The 20,538-nt window shown below is 37.8% G+C and overlaps 1 protein-coding gene and 1 long non-coding RNA gene across 7 annotated transcripts in view; one reads left to right on the top strand and one right to left on the bottom strand.

The window, feature by feature from the left end:
* SYNE1 (spectrin repeat containing nuclear envelope protein 1) overlaps positions 1-20,538 on the top strand; it is a 300,424-nt gene that overhangs the window by 223,449 nt on the left and 56,437 nt on the right. For all 3 annotated transcript variants that reach the window (XM_071806433.1, XM_071806432.1, XM_071806430.1), the window contains 13 exons: positions 354-563; positions 1,872-1,973; positions 3,672-3,791; positions 4,796-4,996; positions 5,675-5,848; positions 6,283-6,414; positions 9,200-9,396; positions 10,411-10,543; positions 10,730-10,912; positions 11,547-11,696; positions 12,615-12,791; positions 15,929-16,084; positions 19,691-19,846. In XM_071806433.1, the coding sequence (XP_071662534.1) occupies positions 354-563; positions 1,872-1,973; positions 3,672-3,791; positions 4,796-4,996; positions 5,675-5,848; positions 6,283-6,414; positions 9,200-9,396; positions 10,411-10,543; positions 10,730-10,912; positions 11,547-11,696; positions 12,615-12,791; positions 15,929-16,084; positions 19,691-19,846 (2,091 nt within the window). The remainder of the gene's footprint in view (positions 1-353; positions 564-1,871; positions 1,974-3,671; positions 3,792-4,795; positions 4,997-5,674; positions 5,849-6,282; positions 6,415-9,199; positions 9,397-10,410; positions 10,544-10,729; positions 10,913-11,546; positions 11,697-12,614; positions 12,792-15,928; positions 16,085-19,690; positions 19,847-20,538) is intronic.
* The window catches only part of LOC139827572 (uncharacterized), a 30,212-nt gene continuing 20,402 nt past the window's right edge, over positions 10,729-20,538 (bottom strand). The window contains exons 4-5 of one of the 4 annotated variants that reach the window (XR_011738356.1): positions 12,007-12,075; positions 10,729-11,009 (exon numbers count right to left, since the gene is read on the bottom strand). This is a non-coding gene — a long non-coding RNA (uncharacterized lncRNA). The other 3 variants (XR_011738357.1, XR_011738358.1, XR_011738359.1) reach the window with 3 other exon arrangements.

Genomic DNA, 20,538 nt, shown 5'->3' with positions numbered 1-20,538 from the left:
CCCATCCCTGGAGACATTGAAGGCCAGGCTGGACGGGGCTCTGAGCAACGATCGGGTTGAATATGTCCCTGCTCATTGCAGGCAGGTTAGACTAGATGAGCTTTGAAGGTTCCTTCCAACCCAAACTATTCTATGAGTCTACATAATTTTATTTCAGCATTTGTTTTCCTCGGAGTAGTCAGAGGTCTTTTTACTCACAGAGGAACTGTAGCTGCATAACTTTGGCTAGTGTGTGTATATTAACAATGTAAAAAAACACATCACTGCAAAACTGACAACGGTTGCTGTGATTGATGTTTGCCTGCTTTCCAAAATCTCTGATTATCACTTTGTTTTGTTTTCTACAAAATCAGTCTCTTGCCAAAGAAATCAAAGACATAACTGAAGAAATGGACAAGAACAAGAATTTATTTACTCAGATATTTCCTGAGAATTGTGATTATAGGGATATTATAGAAGACACTTTAAATTGTCTCCTTAGAAGACTGACCTTATTGGAGTCAGTAGTAAACCAGAGATGCCATCACATGAAAGGACAGCTCCAGCAAATAGTGTCTTTCAAGGTATGGTGCTTGTCTCAAGGAGTTAACAGGGGTACGATATCAATTGGGGATATAAAGATTCTCAAAGCAATGAGAGTTTTTGGTACCAAATAAGAAGAACAAGGTTGTTACAGATTTTTATTGAAAAATCAAACGTCTTCATAGGCTATGCAAAGCTTAGCACCCAAATCATGATCCAAAATTTAAACTCTCTTCTACAAGTCTTATGGAACTCATGCAATTATTGTAAAGTGATCATTTATCCCATGCTTTCTCACCCTGCTGGCTGACTTCTGTTCACAAATGAGACAAAAACAACTTTAGAGTTCCACTCTATCTATTTTATAATTTTGGAAATGATAGAGTACGCTGTTTTTATTAGCTGAGATAACGTAGAAAACATAATACTGATTCCCACCTTTCTGAACATCTTTAAGCCGTTCCATTACTCTATAAGAGCTCGTGTCTCGAGCCGCCTTTTTTGAGCAAAGCAGAAAAAATGAAGAGAAGTGGAGAAATGTGCGCTTTTAGAATTTTTTTCAGAGTTCAGAAATGCTTTCAACATTTTTCAGTGAAAGGCATTCCTTTGCTGAAGAAAGCAGACAAATTTATTAGAATCCTGTGCATTATTGCTTTACCAGAGATATTTAGTATTTAAAAGAAGTACTGCATCGGAAAACAAAACAAAAGAAAAAACAAAAACAAACAGTAATGCACCCCTTATATAATGCTGGAATTCTTAGAAAAATGTGCTGATAAATTTCTGTTGGGTTGAATGTATGAAAATAAGAAATTAATTGATTGGAGCTTGACAAAATGTTTTTTAGTATTTATATGTCTAGTCTGATGAGGTAATCTAGAAGTTGTCAAGTGTAGTTAGCCCTGTAATGTGTTGGAGCCTTGTTTACTTCTTTGTTGTACTAGCTCAAGTTTGTAATGAAGAAAGCTTCACTTAAAAAGTAACGCCTAGCTTGTTTACAAGCACATGTGATTGAATAAACTTCACAAGAATAGCATTTTTGTTAAATGAAGTTAATGAACCTTGTTGATTAATCATCTAATTGTAAGGCAAAAGCAGAAGTGTGTTGACAGTTTATGTTCTGAATAGGAGTTCCTTTAGCTTTTAGCTCATATATCCAGTTGTGGATCTTCAACCATGTTAAATGTTTTGCACTGACTAATTTTGGTGCTTCCAATTTTGAACAGATTTTATGGCTCAGTGCTGACATTGTAACATTGTGATGCTTAAACGTTTTGGAACACAATATATTTTTCAGATGTTTTGTGCTGTGGTTGGCTATAATTTGTTGTTGTTGTTGTCTGCCGTAGAATGATCTGAAGGTCCTGTTTACATCGGTGGCTGATAGCAAATATTTAGTTCTGCAGAAACTAACAGAGGCAGCTGAGAGGCCAGAAACAGAGCAAATGCAGGTATTATCAAATGTCTAGTACTTGGGGAAGGGTGAAGACATTAAGTTTCCGTTCAAAGTATAAGTGGATTCTACAGAGTGGTTGCTTTTTAAGGGAGAATGTACATGTTCACATAAAGTTTGTTAAAATGAGTACTTCCAAGAGTGTACTACACGTTTATAAATGTAAAAAAAAAAAAAAGTGTCTTTCTTATCTTCCCAGCTGACCTAGTTATGCCTACACTGGGTAGTACTTGAAAGATATAACATTTCAACAAAACAAATAAAGTCTCAAGTTTCAACTATTACACTTTATTAAAAACTGAAGGCACTTTCCTCTGCACTGTTTTATAGTTGTATTTTGACTGTTAGTCATTCTAATTTAAGACAGTAGTTTTCTCTTTATCAGGAATTGCATGATGAGTAATTAATTTTTAATATGACAAAAGATATCCTTTTTCCTTGTTTCTGTTTTGTCAATAAGAAAAGTGAACAAAATATGCTAAGGGCTCTTTTCTACAGATATTTCTAGTTACCCAAGAGCTGCTGATGTCTGGTGCCAGCAGGTGACTGAGAGGAAGAGACTTATCCTTCAGCTAAACAGAAATATTGGGCCTTGTATACCTGATAATCAAATTTTGAAGGATTTTTAAGTCTCCTGTATGAATAAGTGAGCTGGCACGCTTTGTCTTTCTTTTCTGTCCTCCACGATGCAAAAGACTCGCTAAAATTTAACTCCTGTATGATTAACTGCCAAACAGGAAAACAACATGGTAACAAAAGCAACTGAATTGATTTGTTTCTGAACATCTACCTTCGCTGATAAAGCTTTCAAATTTAAAAGTGTTGCTGTTGGTTCAAGCTGTGATTGGGAAAGTGGAAATAAGGCCTTTAATCAGCCAGGTAACTTAACTGCCAGAAGTCTAAGTTTAACAGCTGTATTGTGCGTACCCCGCATTATCGGGAGTCAGAAGTTCTATCCACGTATATTTTTTTAAGTGTATTTGGATGGACAATTTCCAATAAATAACCTTAACAGAGGACTTTTAACTACAGGAGCCTACCTTGTACTTTTAACTGAGTTATGGCTTGCACTGCTTAAGCAGAGACTCCTACATTGGAAGACCCAGGAAAGCTTGTAGCTTCCATTGAAAAAGTCAAGTTATTACCCTCATACACTTGCAAATACCAAACTTCCTAAGATGTAGTTTTCCAAGTGCAAAAGGGGATGTACAAGTCCTTCTCCTTGACAGTGATTTTGGACCTATCCTGGTCCTGAAAGCGAACTGTGCACAGCTCCTTGCTGACATTCATGTCTTCTGCTGTGATGATTGGTTACTTGGTGTTCAGATATGACAAGAATGAGTGCTAATAAAAAGAATACTTGAAGGTGTTAGAACAACTAGTAGTCCTGGTGTGCTTGTACTGTATAACTAAAGCATGGAACTTCACAGCAAAGTTTGGTGTAAAATGGTGTAGAATACTAAAAGAGCTAGTTATTAAAAAAATAATGCCATATTGTATTTCACTTTAAGAAGCAAGCGGGGCTCTCCCAACTTTGAATTAATACTTCCTTTTTTTTCATAGTATCCTTTAAAATTTTAGCAGATTGAAAGACTGATTAAAACTTCAGGCAGAAAACAGGAAAGAATATTACCATATGGCAGCAATAGTACTGTTGTTAAACCTTCAAACTAAATTATGTAATTTTCAAATACAGGTCATACTGCAAGCAGAAGAAGGTTTGAAGGAACTAGATGCTGGAATCAATGAATTAAAGAAGCGTGTGGACAAGCTACAAATTGACCAACCTTCTGTGCAAGAGCTGTCTAAGATCCAGGTATCGTTCATGAGTTCTATCCTAGACATGTCTGGTTATATCAAGGGTATTAGTATGCTCCTTTTTGCTGTTCATAAGGCAGTTTAGCAAAGCATATTTAAAAGCATTTCAATTTGTATAACAGGTTGTTTTCTCTCTGATTCGCCTGTTTTTTCTACTTTGCTTTTTCAAATTTTCTAGCATCTCTATTACTAGCAGTATTAATCATAAAATCACAAGAAAACATATTTCCTCTCAGTTCTTGTTGACTCCTTGCTCAAATAGTTAAACATATAACCATAAGCATCTGCTCAAAGTTGAAAGGGGATAGATAGTGAAGTGAGACCTGAAACTGGGAAACTGGTAATGTTCTGCTTTTACTAGAACATCTTATGTGTTCCTGCATACTTCCAGTTAGACCAGATTTTGAACACACGTAAGTAGTGGGACTCTATCTAAAGGCTCTCTGAACTAGATATATATGAGCAATTGATCCAGAACTTCTATAAGGCTGTTGAAACTCCTTTGTGAGCAGTTTGGTGCTGAGGCAGGGAAATGCTTTGAGAAAGATAAATGAGTTCTATGACTCAGTTTTACCCTTCATAATGACATAATAACAAATTGGAAGCGAAGAAAATAACTGAAACTAGACCGTAAACTTATTAAGCAAACAAAAAAGTGATGTCAATTAAAAATGACCAAGTTTTTGCAAATGTGTTTTGATGGTTTAAGCCAAATCACCCTACTCCTTTGCTACTTAAATCAAACATTTGGAATTCTGATAACTTTGTTACCAAATGCAGGCACTTGAAAGAGTTGCATGTCTTGCTTACTTTTTTTCTCTTTAAATAATGGGTTGTTAATTTATTGATCTAGTTGATATACCTGCACAGTCTTTTTGAGCTGGAAATAGATTTTATTCTTCTAGTATTCACAGAGGAATACAGGGACAGTAAGGTTGCTTCTAGGAAGACACATATAAGATGTGAAATAATAATCACCGTTGCCGCTTTTTTGCCCCCAAGGATAAGTATGATGAGCTGATGATGATCATTGGATCCAGACGGAGTGACCTGAATCAGAATCTGGCTCTTAAGAGACAATATGAACGGGCTTTGCAGGACCTGTCTGACCTGGTAGAAATGGGCCAAGAAAAGATGGCTGGTGACCAGAAAATGATTGTTGTTTCTAAGGAAGAGGTTCAGGCTCTACTTGACAAACATAAGGTAAGAAACTATAATATATTTCAGGATTAATCATGACTATAAGCCTGGTCACAGTGAATTGCTAAGCTTCTGTTCCTAAATGTTCAGGAACTTTTCAGAATGGTGGGTATCAGGATATGTTAAAACTTACTGTATTCTAAACTGGAATCAAGTAACTGTTTTGACTGAATGACTTCCAAATGGTCTGTTGAAGGTGAAGCCAGGTAGATTTCATTTTCTTCCTTATTCTCATAACAAGTTCTTATTTGTGTTCTCTCATGTTACATAGCAATTTAATCAGCCACTCCATATTTTTTTCCCAACATGAATTTACATTTGCTGATAGCACCCATGAAATATAACAAGACTTTTCCACATGTTTTTATTAGACATAATTTTTTGGTGGCATATATTTGAAATAACGCTATTTTTGTTTATGGAATGATAGCTGGAATGGAATTTGTGTGGAAAGTATCCCCTCTTTCTTTCTTTCTTTAAAAAGGACGTTGTCATTTTTAAATTGTGTGTTGGATTTTGTGAAACGTTGGTGGAGTGAAAAGTTTGCCTAATTCTATGTAGACAGGTGATTGTACTGCTATTATCTTAATATGTTATTTTAGGGATAATGAATTGAGTAACAACTGCACTTTCTATTTTCTATCATCTCTTTACTCTGTCCCTCACACCCAAATTTCTCAGGAATATTTTCAGGGGTTGGAGTCTCACATGATCCTGACGGAAACACTCTTCAGGAAGATGAGTAGCTTTTCCCTCTTGAAGGACACTCAGTCACATTCAGAGCTAATGACACAAGCTTCAGCTATATTAAAGCTGGCTCATAAACGGGGTGTGGAGCTGGAATACATTCTAGAGGTGAGAATTTCTGTGTTCATTTCTGTACTGCCATCGTGATCCACCACTAGGACATTCTAGAATGTTTATTTCCTATGCTTGGAAAAAATTGGTGGACATCAGTCCCCTTTGTCATACACACAAGGCACTGATAGACTACATGTAAACTTTGCTATTTAACTATTGTGACCTTCAGGTGACACAGGTTGTGTTCCTCTAAATTTACAAGAACTGCTTAGCTTTAGCTGACAAGGAGAACAAGACAACTTTACCCATTTGTTCTAACCAAAATTTGAGTTTGACACAGAGATAGTGTCGTCTTATAAGTTCACTGGACATTTGTACTGTTATTTCTGTACATTCACAACCATGCAGCTGTAGAATTTCACTTTCAGAAAGCAAGTAATGAAAATTCTAGATACCTAGATTCAATTTTCCTGAATTTGTGCTTGCAGACCTGGATGCGTCTGGATGAAGATTACCAGGAACTTACCAGGCAGCTGGAGTCTGTTGAAGGCAGCATCCCCACTGTTGGTTTGGTGGAAGAGACAGAGGACAAGCTTACCGACAGGATTACACTTTTTCAGGTTGGTGCTTTTTAGGCATTCTTTATGGAGAAGTTGTATTAAAAGGACCTCTGAAGGTCATCTAGTCCGGCCTTCCACTTGAAGCAGAACAGTTGCCATGGACTGGATCAGCAATGGCTTTGGAAACCTCAAAAGATGGAGATCCCACAGCTGAGCTGCAATGGCGCACCACCTCCTGCTGAAAAGGTTTTCTGTGATGCCCAATCTAAACCTTCAACTTTCAGCTTGTCACCATTGTCCTTTTCATATTGTGTGGCACTACTCACAAGCATTTACCTCTGCCATCGTTTTAATTCTATTCCAAATAGCTTTAGACCTTGGTTAAACTGGCCCTTAGCTTCCTATTTGTCCATCTAAAACAGGCACACCTCCCTCAGCCTCTTTTTAAAGGACATGTGCTCTAGGCCCCTAAACATTTCAATATATTAGCTCTACACTAGACCCTGACTACTTCCTTCTTCTTGGACTCGGTGGGAGGTGGGGACACAGCAGAATCAGATGCACTAGATGTGGCCTCATCAGCACCATGTAGATGAGGATAATAAAATAACTTAAGTCAGTTGTTCGCAGTTCTAATGTAGGCCAGTGCTGTGGCTTGCCTTATTCACAATGTCTTAATTACAGAAGATGCCAAGTTAAATACACTAGCCATTCCCTTCCTAGCCTGTACTGAGAAGGAACAGAATTTATACTTCTTGTTGAACCTCCTAATATTTCTTCTGCCTCCAATCTTGAGTTTGTCAAAATGTCTCTGGACTAAGTCTGCCATTTGTGTCTCAACCACTGTCCCTACGTGAGTGTCATCCACAAATTTACGGAGAGACCACTCTGTCATCATCCATGCCATTAATGAAGATGTTGAAGATGTTTGGGCTCAAATATCAACAGTCTCTAGAGGATTCTGCTCATTACAGTCTGCTAGCCCAACATCAAGCCTTGGATCACTAGTGTTTGAGACTGGTAATGCAGCTAGTTTTCAACCCACATAACAGTCCATTTATCCAACCTGCATTCTCTCCACTTCCAGAGGAGGGTCTTGTGGGAGATGGTGTCAAAGACCATACAGAAGTCAGTCTGATCCACAGAGACGGTAATTTTGTCATAAAAGGCTGTCAAGTTAGTGAATCCAAGCTGAATATTCCTGATTAACTTTTGGTCATTTTGACCTTTAAAATGGATTCCAGTGGGATGTGCTCCATAATCTTTCTAGAGAGCAAGATGAGGCTGAACAACCTGCAGTTCCCCAAGCTGCCTTCTCCTCAACTGCAACAGGAACTAGTAGAATAAATATAGGTTTTCTACCACATCCTGTTTTTTCAGTCTCTTCTCAAAATTAGAATTCTGATATAGTGTTTTTGTCTTGTTATACACCATACACTTTCGTTAGGGTTTTTTCATTTGTTTTCTTTTCATTTTACAGAGAAACATCAGACAAATTTTTCTGGCAAATTGACAACTTCTCTACTCTGAATTTATGTATATTGTCCATTTATCAGGCAGCTTTCTTCTTTTGCAATGATATGAGAAGAACTTAAGCAATCTATTGATTGTAGGCTTTAATTTGTTTTTGTTTAATGCTAGACATTGTTTGTGTTGATCCTGACCCTAAATTTATTCTCATCTTTTGTTTCTCTTGTCAGTTATCTAAATTAGGTTATTCAAATTCAGATTCTCCAACTCTGCTATAGCTTAACTTATAGTACTCTTATTTTTTTCTCTTCCTATGTCTACATTTATGTTAAAAATCCATCATAATTAGTTTATTAAAATCTTGGAATTTTTTATGCTGCTCTCTAGGAGTTATACATTGATTTGTTTATATATGTTATACATAAGTACACACGTATAAACATAAAATTCTGTTAAAATTATTAGAGCTCTATTTATGTGAAAGAAAATAAGAACAGTGATAAAAAGTTTCTGATCTTACCATGCCTCTAGTAGTTTTGTGCATGTCATCTTCAGATTAGTTTCAGCAAAACTGAAAAATAGGAATGTGTATACATTTTGTGCTCAAGCTTACTGAAATACACAAATGTTTTGAAAATTTGTCGTATCTGTATAATGATAGTGGTATTTGGCAGGTATACTTGCCTACATATACAAATTCTTTATACATCCACAAGTCACCATTTAAATGAAATCTGTCTCTATTGCAGTCTGGATTCAGGGTACGAATATTAAGAGCCTTTCCTTTTTCAGTGCATTTTTTGCTTTACTGTACGATAACAATTTGCTTCTGTGTTCAGAGATTTGGATGGGTGGGTGATCTTCTCATTTGTAGCCAGGAGAGCAGATCAGTAAAAGAAGAGTTAGATGACCAGAAAACTGAAGATAGGCATTGAAAGGGCTGAAGAGTGGCCACTGTTAATAACTTAATGTTGGACACCTTTAATTTTCATTGCAGTAGAGTTTACAGCAGATGGCAGACTAAATTCTGTCATTTTAATCAATTACTCTCAGAAATGGTGTTGCCCCACAGAGATTCTTTTGAAATTTTTCAAGTATAAAATATCTAGACCAAGGAGGAGTTAGTCATAAGGAGGTGTCAATATTGAAGTGAGGGTTTTTTTGGCAGACTTTGTTGAGATTTTGAGCAGGTTACCTGTGAGATGGTTCTCAGGGAGTTCTAGAGCTGGAGCAGAGGGGAAAAATGTGATGTGCCCTGGTGACATTAGATATGCTACAAAATGCAATAAACAAAAAAAAAAATAAATAAATAAATTAAGAAAGTGTGGTAGCAGAGACGTGCAGTGCTATCTAACCATCTCTTCTGTCATTACAGCATCTGAGATTTAACCTGACTGAATACCAACCTAAATTATACCAAGTGCTGGATGATGGAAAAAGGCTCCTTTTTTCTGTCAGCTGCTCAGATCTTGAAAGTCAACTAAACCAACTAGGAGAACGCTGGTTAAATAATACCAGCATGGTTACCAAGGAGCTTCACAGGCTGGAGACAATACTAAAGCACTGGACAAGGTAATGCTGATGTAATGGACAGTATAAACTTCTTCACCCATGTTGTTTGTTCAGGTCAAAGTCATTCTCAACCTAAAAGTATTAGATTCGACATTTAAAGGAAAGTACTTTGAGCTGTATTGGACAGTTTGACTACTCTACACTATCTTGCTTTGTTTCCATAGAATTACTATCATACTCTCTCGTTTGCAATAAAACATGTACCGTATAACATCTGGTGGGAGGACATCAGAAGATATCATATTTAGATGATTGAGTTAGAGACCCCATGTGCATACAAGCTGATGAGAAAGGATGTGTGCTTTGCTAGGTAATTCGAGTAGCCTCAGCATGTTCTGGTAGGGACATTGCCACTGCTGAGTTCTTGTGGGCCTGTGTCATTGCATATGTGGAGGGGAGCATTGAGCTGCCTTTACCAGTGTTCATATGCTACTTTTGAAATGAGTTATCTAAGTGATGCACAAGCTTTGTCTGCTCATTATATGAGTGGTTTCTTGGCTCACAAGAATTTCTATATATAAAGATCATGTGGAGACACTTATTCTGACATCTCACTAATTGGTTATCATATTAAATGATATAGAAATAAATAGTTTCTGAACACACAAAAAATTCTGCTCTGAGGTATCTTGTAGTAAAGTTTTGGGAAAAGTGTGCCTTGTAATGGAAAGAAAAATCTGTTCATGTGGGTGGGGTGGGGTGCTGTTACAAATTGCCCAAACAGATTTGTAACCTAGTTACTAGTCCTTCATTAACCTTAGTTTTTCCTAAGAGGCAAAAATAAAGACGCTCTTAGGAATTGTAGGTGTAATGGCTAAAATAAGATCTTCCTTATACCATTCCTGTCTTTAAAATTGAATCATGTTTCTTTTCTGCAATTTGATAAAGGAAAGAAATTATTTTTATTTTAAATCTGGCATACAGTATCTTACTCTAACACATGGAGAAAAGAGTGCTCAGATGGAGGCCAGAAGTGATGATGACTGTTTTAGATTTCTTTAAACATCTTTACAGGTATCAAAGTGAATCAAATGAACTGACACATTGGTTACAATCTGCAAAGGAGCGACTTGAGTTTTGGAGCCAGCAATCTTTGGTGGTTCCTCAGGAACTGGAAACGGTCCGAGACCAACTGAACTCCTTTTTGGTAAGTCGTTCATGGACCTAGGACACCAATTACAAATAAATAATTGAGCAAATATATGATAACACCTTTTCTCATTGTTGAAGTACTGAGTATACAAAAAAAAAAAAAAAATCTGCTTCTGAGGTAAAGCTTTAAGTACAATAAACAAGTAGCTGATTATTTCCACAAAAATTGTTCTGCTTACAGGAGTTTTCAAAAGAAGTGGATGCTAAATCATCACAGAAATCTTCTGTTCTGAGTATTGGGAACCAGCTCCTCAGGCTGAAGAAGGTAGATACAGCAGCATTGCGTGCAGGATTGTCCCACATTGACAGTCAGTGGACAGAACTGCTCACACAAATCCCAGCAGTACAAGAGAAATTGCACCAGGTGAGGAAGGCCAGTGATGGCCTTTTATATTCCATAAAATTCAGACCATACGGTTGGCACTGTCTTCAAGAGATAGCTGCTCCATTCCCCAATTTATCTGTGTGAGGCAAGATAGGAACAATGTTATTCCTGGTTTAATGTGGGAAAGCTTTTACTTAGGTACAAATACTGTCTATCCATACTGTCTAACACCAATTCATGCTAATTTCAGACTTTCACAGTTACATTTGTTAAATTTTAACCAAAGAACAGGTGATAGTTTTTTCAACACATTGGTACCTCTATTCATTAGCTGTTTACAAGGGCACAAAAAGTGGAGCTTAAAATCAATACATAATTATGGAGTGAGAACACAGAACCTTTAAGAAGTCAGAAATTGAATCACTGAGTTTCTCCAGTTCCTTTGTACAATGAAGAATGAAAATAAGAAGCCTTTAATATATTTTCTTATTAGAATGCATGTAGTTATAGAATATATCTCTTACTGTTTGGTTTTTTTTTTACTTATTTTAATTTTATAAATTTCAGTGATTATAAGACGACCACGTAAAGGAAGTATACTATGGTAATGCAAAGCAAGAAATTCTTAGCCATTTTCTTCACAACATGCATATTAAAAGTATTATCTCTACAGCTTCAGATGGACAAAATTCCTTCTCGCCATGCTATCAGTGAAGTTATGAGTTGGATTTCCCTGATGGAAAATGTCATTCATCAGGATGAAGAGAATATAAAAAATGTAGTAGGACAGCAAGTCATTCAGGATTATGTCCGGAAGTACAAGGTACTGAGTGGAAATGTTATTGATTAAGGAAAACAAAACAAAAAACCACCACAAGCAACAACAAACCACAACAAATTACATTGCAGAGTGGTTAGAATTGTACACAAGTTAGAACTGGCTAATATTTGATACTGTGGAAAGCCAAAATTGCTTTGCTGTTTAGTTATGGCAGGAATATAACTTTAATTTCCAGGTAAATCCAAAGCAATATGCATGTGATTGAACCTTATCAGATCTGTCTTTATCCTGAAACCACAAAGCACTTTGCAAATTATGTAAGTTGCTTTGTAAATTGTCTGCAGAATATCACCTTCTTCTCAAAGTGTAGCCTGTTCTTGAATTGAAGGTGGCCAGTGATGAAGAACAATTTGATCAGAATCTGAGGGGATAATGAAAGATATTGTATCTTGAGATAACTATTGAGGAGAATAGATGTAACACAATTTCATTTCTTTAGCTACGCTGACAGCATGCTTGTAATAGATCTGCATGCAGTGACTTTCTTCTCAATGTCAGGTTTGCTTCACTAGTCTCCTGAAAAACCACTTCTTGCTATTATTCTTTGGGTTTGTATTAAAAAAATTGAGACTAAATAAAGTGAAAAAAGTAATATGTACTCAGTTTCCTTAAATCTGATCCTTGAGACCAAATCAATGAGTTTACAGATATATTCTTTATTTTGGAGGGAGGGGCGGGGTCAAAGGCAGATTCTTTGCTCCAAAGGTAGTGTATTGCTGCTTTATTTCTCAGTAGTTAGGAAAAGTAACACTGTTTTTAATTGCTGTTCAGTTGCTAAAAATCCTTTTAGCAAAATTGTGGTGAAGTTGTAGTTTGCGAACAATTTTCCTCTGTTTCACTGGAGGGTGAGAAATTACAGTACTTATGATTTGGATTGTTTATTGCCTTCTTTTCTAATAGGGTTTCAAGATAGACTTAAATTGCAAACAATTGACGGTGGACTTTGTGAACCAATCAGTGCTACAAATTAGCAGCCAGGATGTTGAAAGTAAACGTAGCGACAAAACTGATTTTGCAGAACAACTCGGAGCAATGAACAGACGTTGGCAGATCCTGCAAGGCCTGATAGCAGAAAAGGTAAATAAAAAAAACTAGCTTCTCTGTAGTGAACTTTCAAAATACACAGAACTATAGGATTATAACAGTTAGAAGCTTCTGCAGATCGTCTAGTCCAACGTTGTGCTCAAACAGAGCTCACTTTACAGTTAGATCAGATTGCACAGGGACTTACTTGGCTGAGTTCTTAAAATCTCCAAGGAGATTCCACACCCTGTCTGGGCAGCTCATTCCTGTGCTTAACCACTCTTGTGGTGGACAAGTCTTTTTCTTGTTCCCAATCAGAATTTCCCGTTTTGCAACTTAAGAGTATTATCTCTTCTCCCTTTACTGCTCATCTCCAAGAGTAATCTACCTCTGTCTCCCCCATACCTCCCCGTAAGGAGTGGACAGCACAGTGAGGTGCTTTCTTTGCCTCCTTTTCCCCAGGTTGAATGAAACCAGCCTCTCCTTATATGTCATATGCTCCAGCTCCCTAATGACCTTGGTGGGCATTCACTCAGTTTATCAATCTCTCCTGTGCACTGGAGGGCCCAAAATGGGTCGTAAAAGTCAAGAAGAAGCAAAGAACCACTTTCCTTTGCCTGCTGTGTGCACTGTCAGTAATCTAACACAGGAAGCAGTTGGTCTTCATCAGCACAAATACACACTGCTCATTTATTTTGTTCAAGTTTTTACCCACCATAGCCCCTTGGTCCTTTTCTTCTATAGAGCCTGCTGTCAGCCTGTATTTTTGCATGAGGTTGTTTTGTCCCAGGGATAGGACTTTACATTTGTCTTCTCTGAATTTCATGAGTATTGATAAGCCTGTTCCTCTGTCTTGTTGAGTTTTCTCTGAATGGCAGCCCTACTCTCTAACCTATCAACTACTTCTCCCAAATCAGTGTCATCTATGAATCTGCTGAAAGCATGATCCACCGTGTCATTCAGTTTATCAATGAAGGTATTAAACAATATCAACCCCAGGACTGACCCTGAAGATGCCTCTTGTAAATGACTGCCAGATAGATATTGAAATATTTAGCACTAGCCTTTAAGCCTGGTGACTCTGATCAGTTCATTCATTTGTAGACCTCCCATTCAGCCCATGTCTCCTAGGTTTTGCTGGCCTACGGGTACCGTAACAAAACCCTTACAAAATCCAAAGGTAAAGAGCATCTACTAGTCTTCACTTGTCCACAGGGTCAGTCATATTATAACAGCAGAGGCAATCAGCTAAGTCAGGCACAATTTGCACTTGATAAGACTATGCTTGTTCCTCCTACTTGTTCTTTATGCACATGGGAATGACTTTTGGCCGGATTTGCCTTTTTCCAGTCACCAGCAACTTCCTCCAACCATCAGGACCTTCTAAAGGTGCAGCAGCCTTGAAGTGATATTGACACCTTTGGATGCATCCTGTCTGTTTCTGTGGACTTTTATATGTCCAGCTTATGTAAACAGCCCCTAATTCTTTCTTCCTCTACCATGAGTAGTAGTTCTGTATGCCAAAATTCGTTAGTTGGCATAAAGACCCGGGAAGCATGAAGGGAGACCTTTTCAGTAAGATCAGAGCAAAGAAGACACTGTGTGCTTCAGACTATTCTGTTGTTTTCCATTAGTTGCTGATGTACTTGTGAAGAGTAACCAGAAGGACTTCTCTCCCTCACTAGTTAATTCCAGCCAAGATTCTCCTTTCCTAACATCAGCCCTGCATGGCCAGGCCATGCTTCTAGGCCCATTCTTTGCAATCTGCTTCTTGTGGATTTGTCGTTTTTGTGTCTTGAGGAAGCTGTCCTTGAAGATCAATCAGCTTCCTGGGCTCCTTTGTCCTTCAGTACAGCTTCCCATGGGATTATGTTTGCCTGAACAAACCAAAGTCTGCTATTCTAAGGATCTTTAGTCTGCTACCTGCTTTCCTTACTTCACTCACAGCTATCTCATTGTGTCTGTGGCCAAGGCTGCTGCTGACGATGACATCCTTAACCAGTTCTAATTAAGATTACAGCTAATTAAGATGGCTCATTACCTAGACTGGAGTTTGTCTTAAGCAATATGAATACTTTTTATGGCGATGCTGCTACTTTAAATTTATCCCTTACCCTCCCCTTCCTTCCTTCCTTCCCTCCTTCCTTCCCTCCTTCCTTCCCTCCTTCCTTCCCTCCTTCCTTCCCTCCTTCCTTCCCTCCTTCCTTCCCTCCTTCCTTCCCTCCTTCCCTCCTTCCCTCCTTCCTTCCCTCCTTCCTTCCCTCCTTCCTTCCTTCCTTCCTTCCTTCCTTCCTTCCTTCCTTCCTTCCTTCCTTCCTTCCTTCCCTTCCTTCCTTCCCTTCCTTCCTTCCTTCCTTCCCTTTCCTTCCTTCCTTCCTTCCTTCCTTCCTTCCTCCCTTCCTCCCTTCCTCCCTTCCTCCCTTCCTCCCTTCCTCCCTTCCCTTCCCTTCCCTTCCCTTCCCTTCCCTTCCCTTCCCTTCCCTTCCCTTCCCTTCCCTTCCCTTCCCTTCCCTTCCCTTCCCTTCCCTTCCCTTCCCTTCCCTTCCCTTCCCTTCCCTTCCCTTCCCTTCCTCTCTCTCTCCCTCCCTTCCTTCCCTCCCTTCCTTCCCTCCCTTCCTTCCCTCCCTTCCTTCCCTCCCTTCCTTCCCTCCCTTCCTTCCCTTCCTTCCCTGCCTTTCTTTCCTTTCTTTTTTTTTTAAGGATAGAAGTGCTATCTCATTAGCTGTTAAATAACACCTAGAACAATCAGAATAACCTAAGTAACTTTAAAGCAGTCAGCTGACAAAGGAGGCATAATAAATCTTCATCTGCCTTACCAGAGTTATCAGTAAGGAACAGAAAATGTATATTTGTGTGCTTAGTTTTATTTGGGAAATCCTGAGGTCCTGGACCTCTGATAAGAATTCCACTTCACAGAAGTGTTCTGCTAAAGTGTTAGCTTCTTTCAGTGTGTCATAATATTTTAATATGTTATCTCTTTATATTATTACTTGATAAAGCATGTTTTTAATTATGAACTCTTTTACAAATAACAGATATATTTAAATTTGAATGCAGATATTATTTTTAAATTCTGAAAGCGTTGAATTCTGAGAAGGCAATGGTCAACATTGGTCTTCACTGATTTATTTAATTGACCCAACAGTTAAATAAAATTGTATGAGAAAGTATATACTCATATTTCTTGGCAGATCCAGCTATTGGAAGGTCTGCAGGAGTCCTGGACAGAGTATGAAATTAATGTGCAGAGCCTAAAAACTTGGTTTGAAACCCAAGAGAAAAAGCTGAAACAGCAACAGCTAATTGGAGACCAGGCTTCAGTACAGAATGCTTTGAAAGACTGTCAGGTAATGTCTCCTTATAAATAATAATAATCTCTTTTCAACAGTTGAAACAGCAGTCGATAAAGCCATCTGAAATCTTCATACCAATGAAGTCAGTGACAGAGCTCCCCTTTGCTTCAGTGAGGGAGAGATTTCATTCCTAATGTGCAAGCAATAAGAAAGGAGGAAGGAACGATAATGTCCCAAAGATGTTTAAGAGCAACCAAAGTAATTCTTTTTGCATTGTGCATTAAAGCATGGACATTTCCAAGGATGCCAGCTGTACGGAATTAGGCGGCCATTAAAGGAATATGTTCCCATTCCTGTTTAGCCAGTCTTATGTAACTTGATGTCATGAACACCATGCTTTGTTAGTTGGAAACTTGTTTTTTCCTGCCTTATCATGACCTTTCCGTTACTCTCCCTTTTTTTCCATTATTTTCCCACTTGATATATTCCACGTAACTATTGAAAGAAAAATGCCAGAATCCAAGAAGTTTTTATGTTTTTATTAAAAATGTGTTTGGAAATATTTTTTTTTCAAATATTCAACTATCCAGGGAAGGAAATAGTGCTGGATTCCCTTTTGCGTTCAGAAGACTGAAGGAGAATCATGATTATGATGGACAAAGATGGGATGAGGCAAAGCTCAGCTATATATATATATGTATATATATATATATATATATATATCATGCACATAAGTTCAGAACCACCTCAGTTTTTCATGTGAAATTAATACAAGAATTACACAGAAGTGAACAGAGTATCACAATTGACTCTGAACATCTTACTCAGAATAGCACATATTTAAATAGAAGCTTGCTTCTGGAGCTGTCAGACTAGATTTCAAACTTATAGGGTATAGGCAAGCCAGATTTTTCTGAATTTATAAACAAGGCCTCTACCTGGTATCAGGCATCAGATAATTTTCGCTCAGAAGTATTTTGCTCTGCCAGAAACCAAATAATAAATTTTACACCAGATCAAATGTGTAATTAGACTGTGTCACGACAATTGTATGCCCGAAATCTTGGTGTTCTCACCCCATTGAAAGGAAGTAAGAAAGTGTGTTTATCTTGCTGCGGCTGTCATTGCTGTATGCATTTAATGAATGGGATGAAAATGATCTTGCTTATAAGACTTCACAAACAGAACAACTGAAAGTCTATTCAAATGAGATGCATAAGAGAATTTAATCTATATTCACCAATGTATTAAACTCATCTTTGTTTTCTGTAAAGGCAAATAATTGGCTAGGCCAGATATGTTTTTTCTTATGTTTTCAAACTGCTTTGCGGTGCTTAGATTTAATTCAGGTATCTTTATGGTTTCAGCACAATAAGCCCATATGACTGAGGCAAGGGTAATTTAGTGTAGCGTGGCATACCCATCAAGCTGTGCTTGGCTGGAGTTCAAAGCTGAATCTGATTTATCACCTTTATGGTTCCTTTTGGTCAGGGAAGCTGGAGAGCCATTTATGCATGGCAAGACTTTGATCAGCAGAGAAACAAATTGTTTAAGAAATAACTGTATCAGACACTCCCAGGTATTCGGTTCAACTAGTACAAAAGCTGCAGTTTATTTATTAACCAAAGTTAGTTGCTGTCTAGTGTCATATCAATAAGTGAAGGCAATTATTTTTTTTCCATCACAAATCAGAAGGAGTAGTAGGTCTTTACTGAAGTTATGAGTTTAAAATTATGAATAAGAAACCCCTTTTCACAGATAACCAGGAATATATGCTATTCTTGGTGTTTGAAACTTTTCCCTCTTTTAGATTCTGGATTTTGGAGCAACCTTGCACAAACTTAAATGCCTTTTTTAATGTTTAAATCCACATTTTGGAAAGTCAAATTTACTATATACAACTAATCAGTGTTTGCTCTGTTGTCAGATGGTAAAAAAAAATGCATTCCTACAAGGCTGTAGTCTCGAACAAGGTCGTGGCTAGAAGTTTGAAGAAATACGAAGTAATACAGAAGAAAAGGCTAAAAATCAACAGTACAGCAAAAATGCTCTCACATATATGTATATAGAAAAAAGTGTGTTGTATATGTGCAAGGATAAATTCTGTTAATAGCAAGGTTTTTTTTAAGACTAGTCAGAATTTGATTTTGAACACTCTGCCCACTCTCTACAATGTAAAGTCTGTTATGGCAGTGGTTCACTTGGTGTTTTCTGGATTCATAGCAGAAGAGTAATTTATTGAATGACAGGGGTTTTCAGTTTGCCCAGAATTTTATTGTGGTGTTTTCTTTTCCTGACGGTCTGTCAAAAGACTTGCAGAAAATTAAAATATGACCTGAGATCACAAGATGTACTAATTAATGTGGGAGCATTACAAGATTGCTCTCACCTCACAGTCTGTTTTCCATATCACACTGACTACTTAATGTCCAGACAGGTAAACACAAATTTGTGCTGGCCCAAAGTCTGCAAGCTACACTTTCCTCCTCTGCTCAGACTCAGCATTTGCACTATTTGAAGCTACACAGCTTCCATATGAGTCAGAGCATTGCAGGACTTTCTTGGATCTCTGTGCCATGAAATTACTTAGGCAGTTTCCTGGCTAGGAATGAGCTTATGGGAACATTCTATGTGGCTCATGGTTGCTCACCAAGTGTTGTCTTCTCTCCATCAGTTTTTAGCTTCATTTGCATGCTATCAATGCATGAGGAAGATCACAGGCTTGGTGACTAGGAAATGTTACGTTGATAAAACATGATAGAACTGGTGAACTTTGAATCAGCATTTCCATGACTCATCCAGTGTCATCTTAAGTCAGCAACATAGTCAGCACTTGCCTGAAGCAGCAAAACAAGCCACTAACAAGTTGTCATGGCCTCAGTGCTTATGTACTCAGCCCTGTTTTCTTCAGCTGTTTCTCAGGCCAACCATTTATTTTTCTTCCCATTATCTTGTGTTACTGTGTGGGAACACTGAGCAGAGCGAAACACTGTCAAGCTTGTTAATGCTTCCTAATGGCATGCAACTTGGAGGAGGCAATAAAGAAAATTCCTGCAGTCTCTTGCTTCTTGTCCTTGACTGGACTCCAGTGAACTTGTCATCTAGAAAAAGGGAAGGTTTGCTGTCCTCAGGCAAGGGGTTTTGCTGGGGCCTGGTAAAGGAATAAAGACTCCACTTCATGTGGGAAGACATGGCAAATTGACATCTTTCCCTAGGAAGTCCATTTCATCCCTTTCCTTGGGTGGCAAGATTCCTTCTTTTCCAGAGGCTTGAGGCAGCTTTGGATTATTAAAAAGCCCTCTCAGTGTTCTAGGACAATCTACGACACACAGTAATTTTCCCATGTATTCAAACAGCCCTATTTTTAATGAGTTTTGGACTCTTACATGAAAGCGGAAGATTACACGGAAGTTTAATATAGAGGACAGGCTTCTATTTAAACTAAAGGCCAACAACTATGCTCTAAAGGGAACATAAAATATTAAATAACATTGCTTATGAGTTATGATTCTCTTGAGAATAAAAAGCCAGAGTATGGAATTGTGACTTTCCTATTTTTTAAACTAAGGTGCTTATGGGCATATTTTCTCTCTCAAGACATTATCTAGCCAATTAAATGAAGAAAAATACTCACATACCTTTCTTTTTTTTTCTTTCCAGGAATTAGAAGAATCAATAAGAACAAAAGAAAAAGAAGTTGAAAATGTAGAACAGAGTGGTCTTTCTTTGATACAGAACAAGAAAGAAGAAGTCTCTTCTGCAGTTATGAATACACTGCAAGAAATTAACCATTCCTGGGCCAATTTGGATCACATGGTAAAAGAATCATCAAAGGGCAAAAATGGTAGCTCCAGAAATAGGGCATGGAGGAGAGGAAGAGTTAAAAGTTTGCAGCTAGTGGATTTCTTCTGTATTGTAAGGGAAGAGATTCTGAATTGTGTCACTGTTTCCATCCATACCCAAGTTTGTGTGTACACTCCATATAAAATGAGTAATTTCCTATTTCAAGGATGCTTTTAATCCTTGTATTTGAAGCTTTTTAGATGTGTCCTGATGTTTACAGGAAAAGGAATGACATTTTCAAACACACACATCTCGCAGAATAAGGAAGAGATCAGTATTGTCATTATCCAGAGCTTGATCAACATCAGTTTGCCTTCTCAGGAGGAATGCAGTGTGTTAGTGCTAACTTTTCTGCTGGTAGTGCTACCTTTAGTTAGTTAGTGGTACTTTTTCTGATTTGCCTGCTCTAGGACTAAGTGTTTTGTAGTCTTAAGCGATATCTCTTCATCCTGCTTTGGACCAAAGTAGAATGGACTTGGTATCTTCTCAGTCCCAGCAAATCAAACAGAACATTATGCTGTACCTAGTGTAAGCCCAGCAAAATCTTCATTTCTACAACAGCATTAAGAGTGAACATGTAGAAGAAGTAGTATCTAAGATCAAAAGGAAGGAAATAATTTAAACAAAACCCAAATATCTTGAATGCTCTTCATTTTTCTTTGTTT

The sequence above is a fragment of the Patagioenas fasciata genome, chromosome 3, assembly GCF_037038585.1.
Source record: "Patagioenas fasciata isolate bPatFas1 chromosome 3, bPatFas1.hap1, whole genome shotgun sequence".
NCBI lineage: Eukaryota > Metazoa > Chordata > Aves > Columbiformes > Columbidae > Patagioenas > Patagioenas fasciata.
This window is presented reverse-complemented; position numbering and strand designations above follow the sequence as displayed.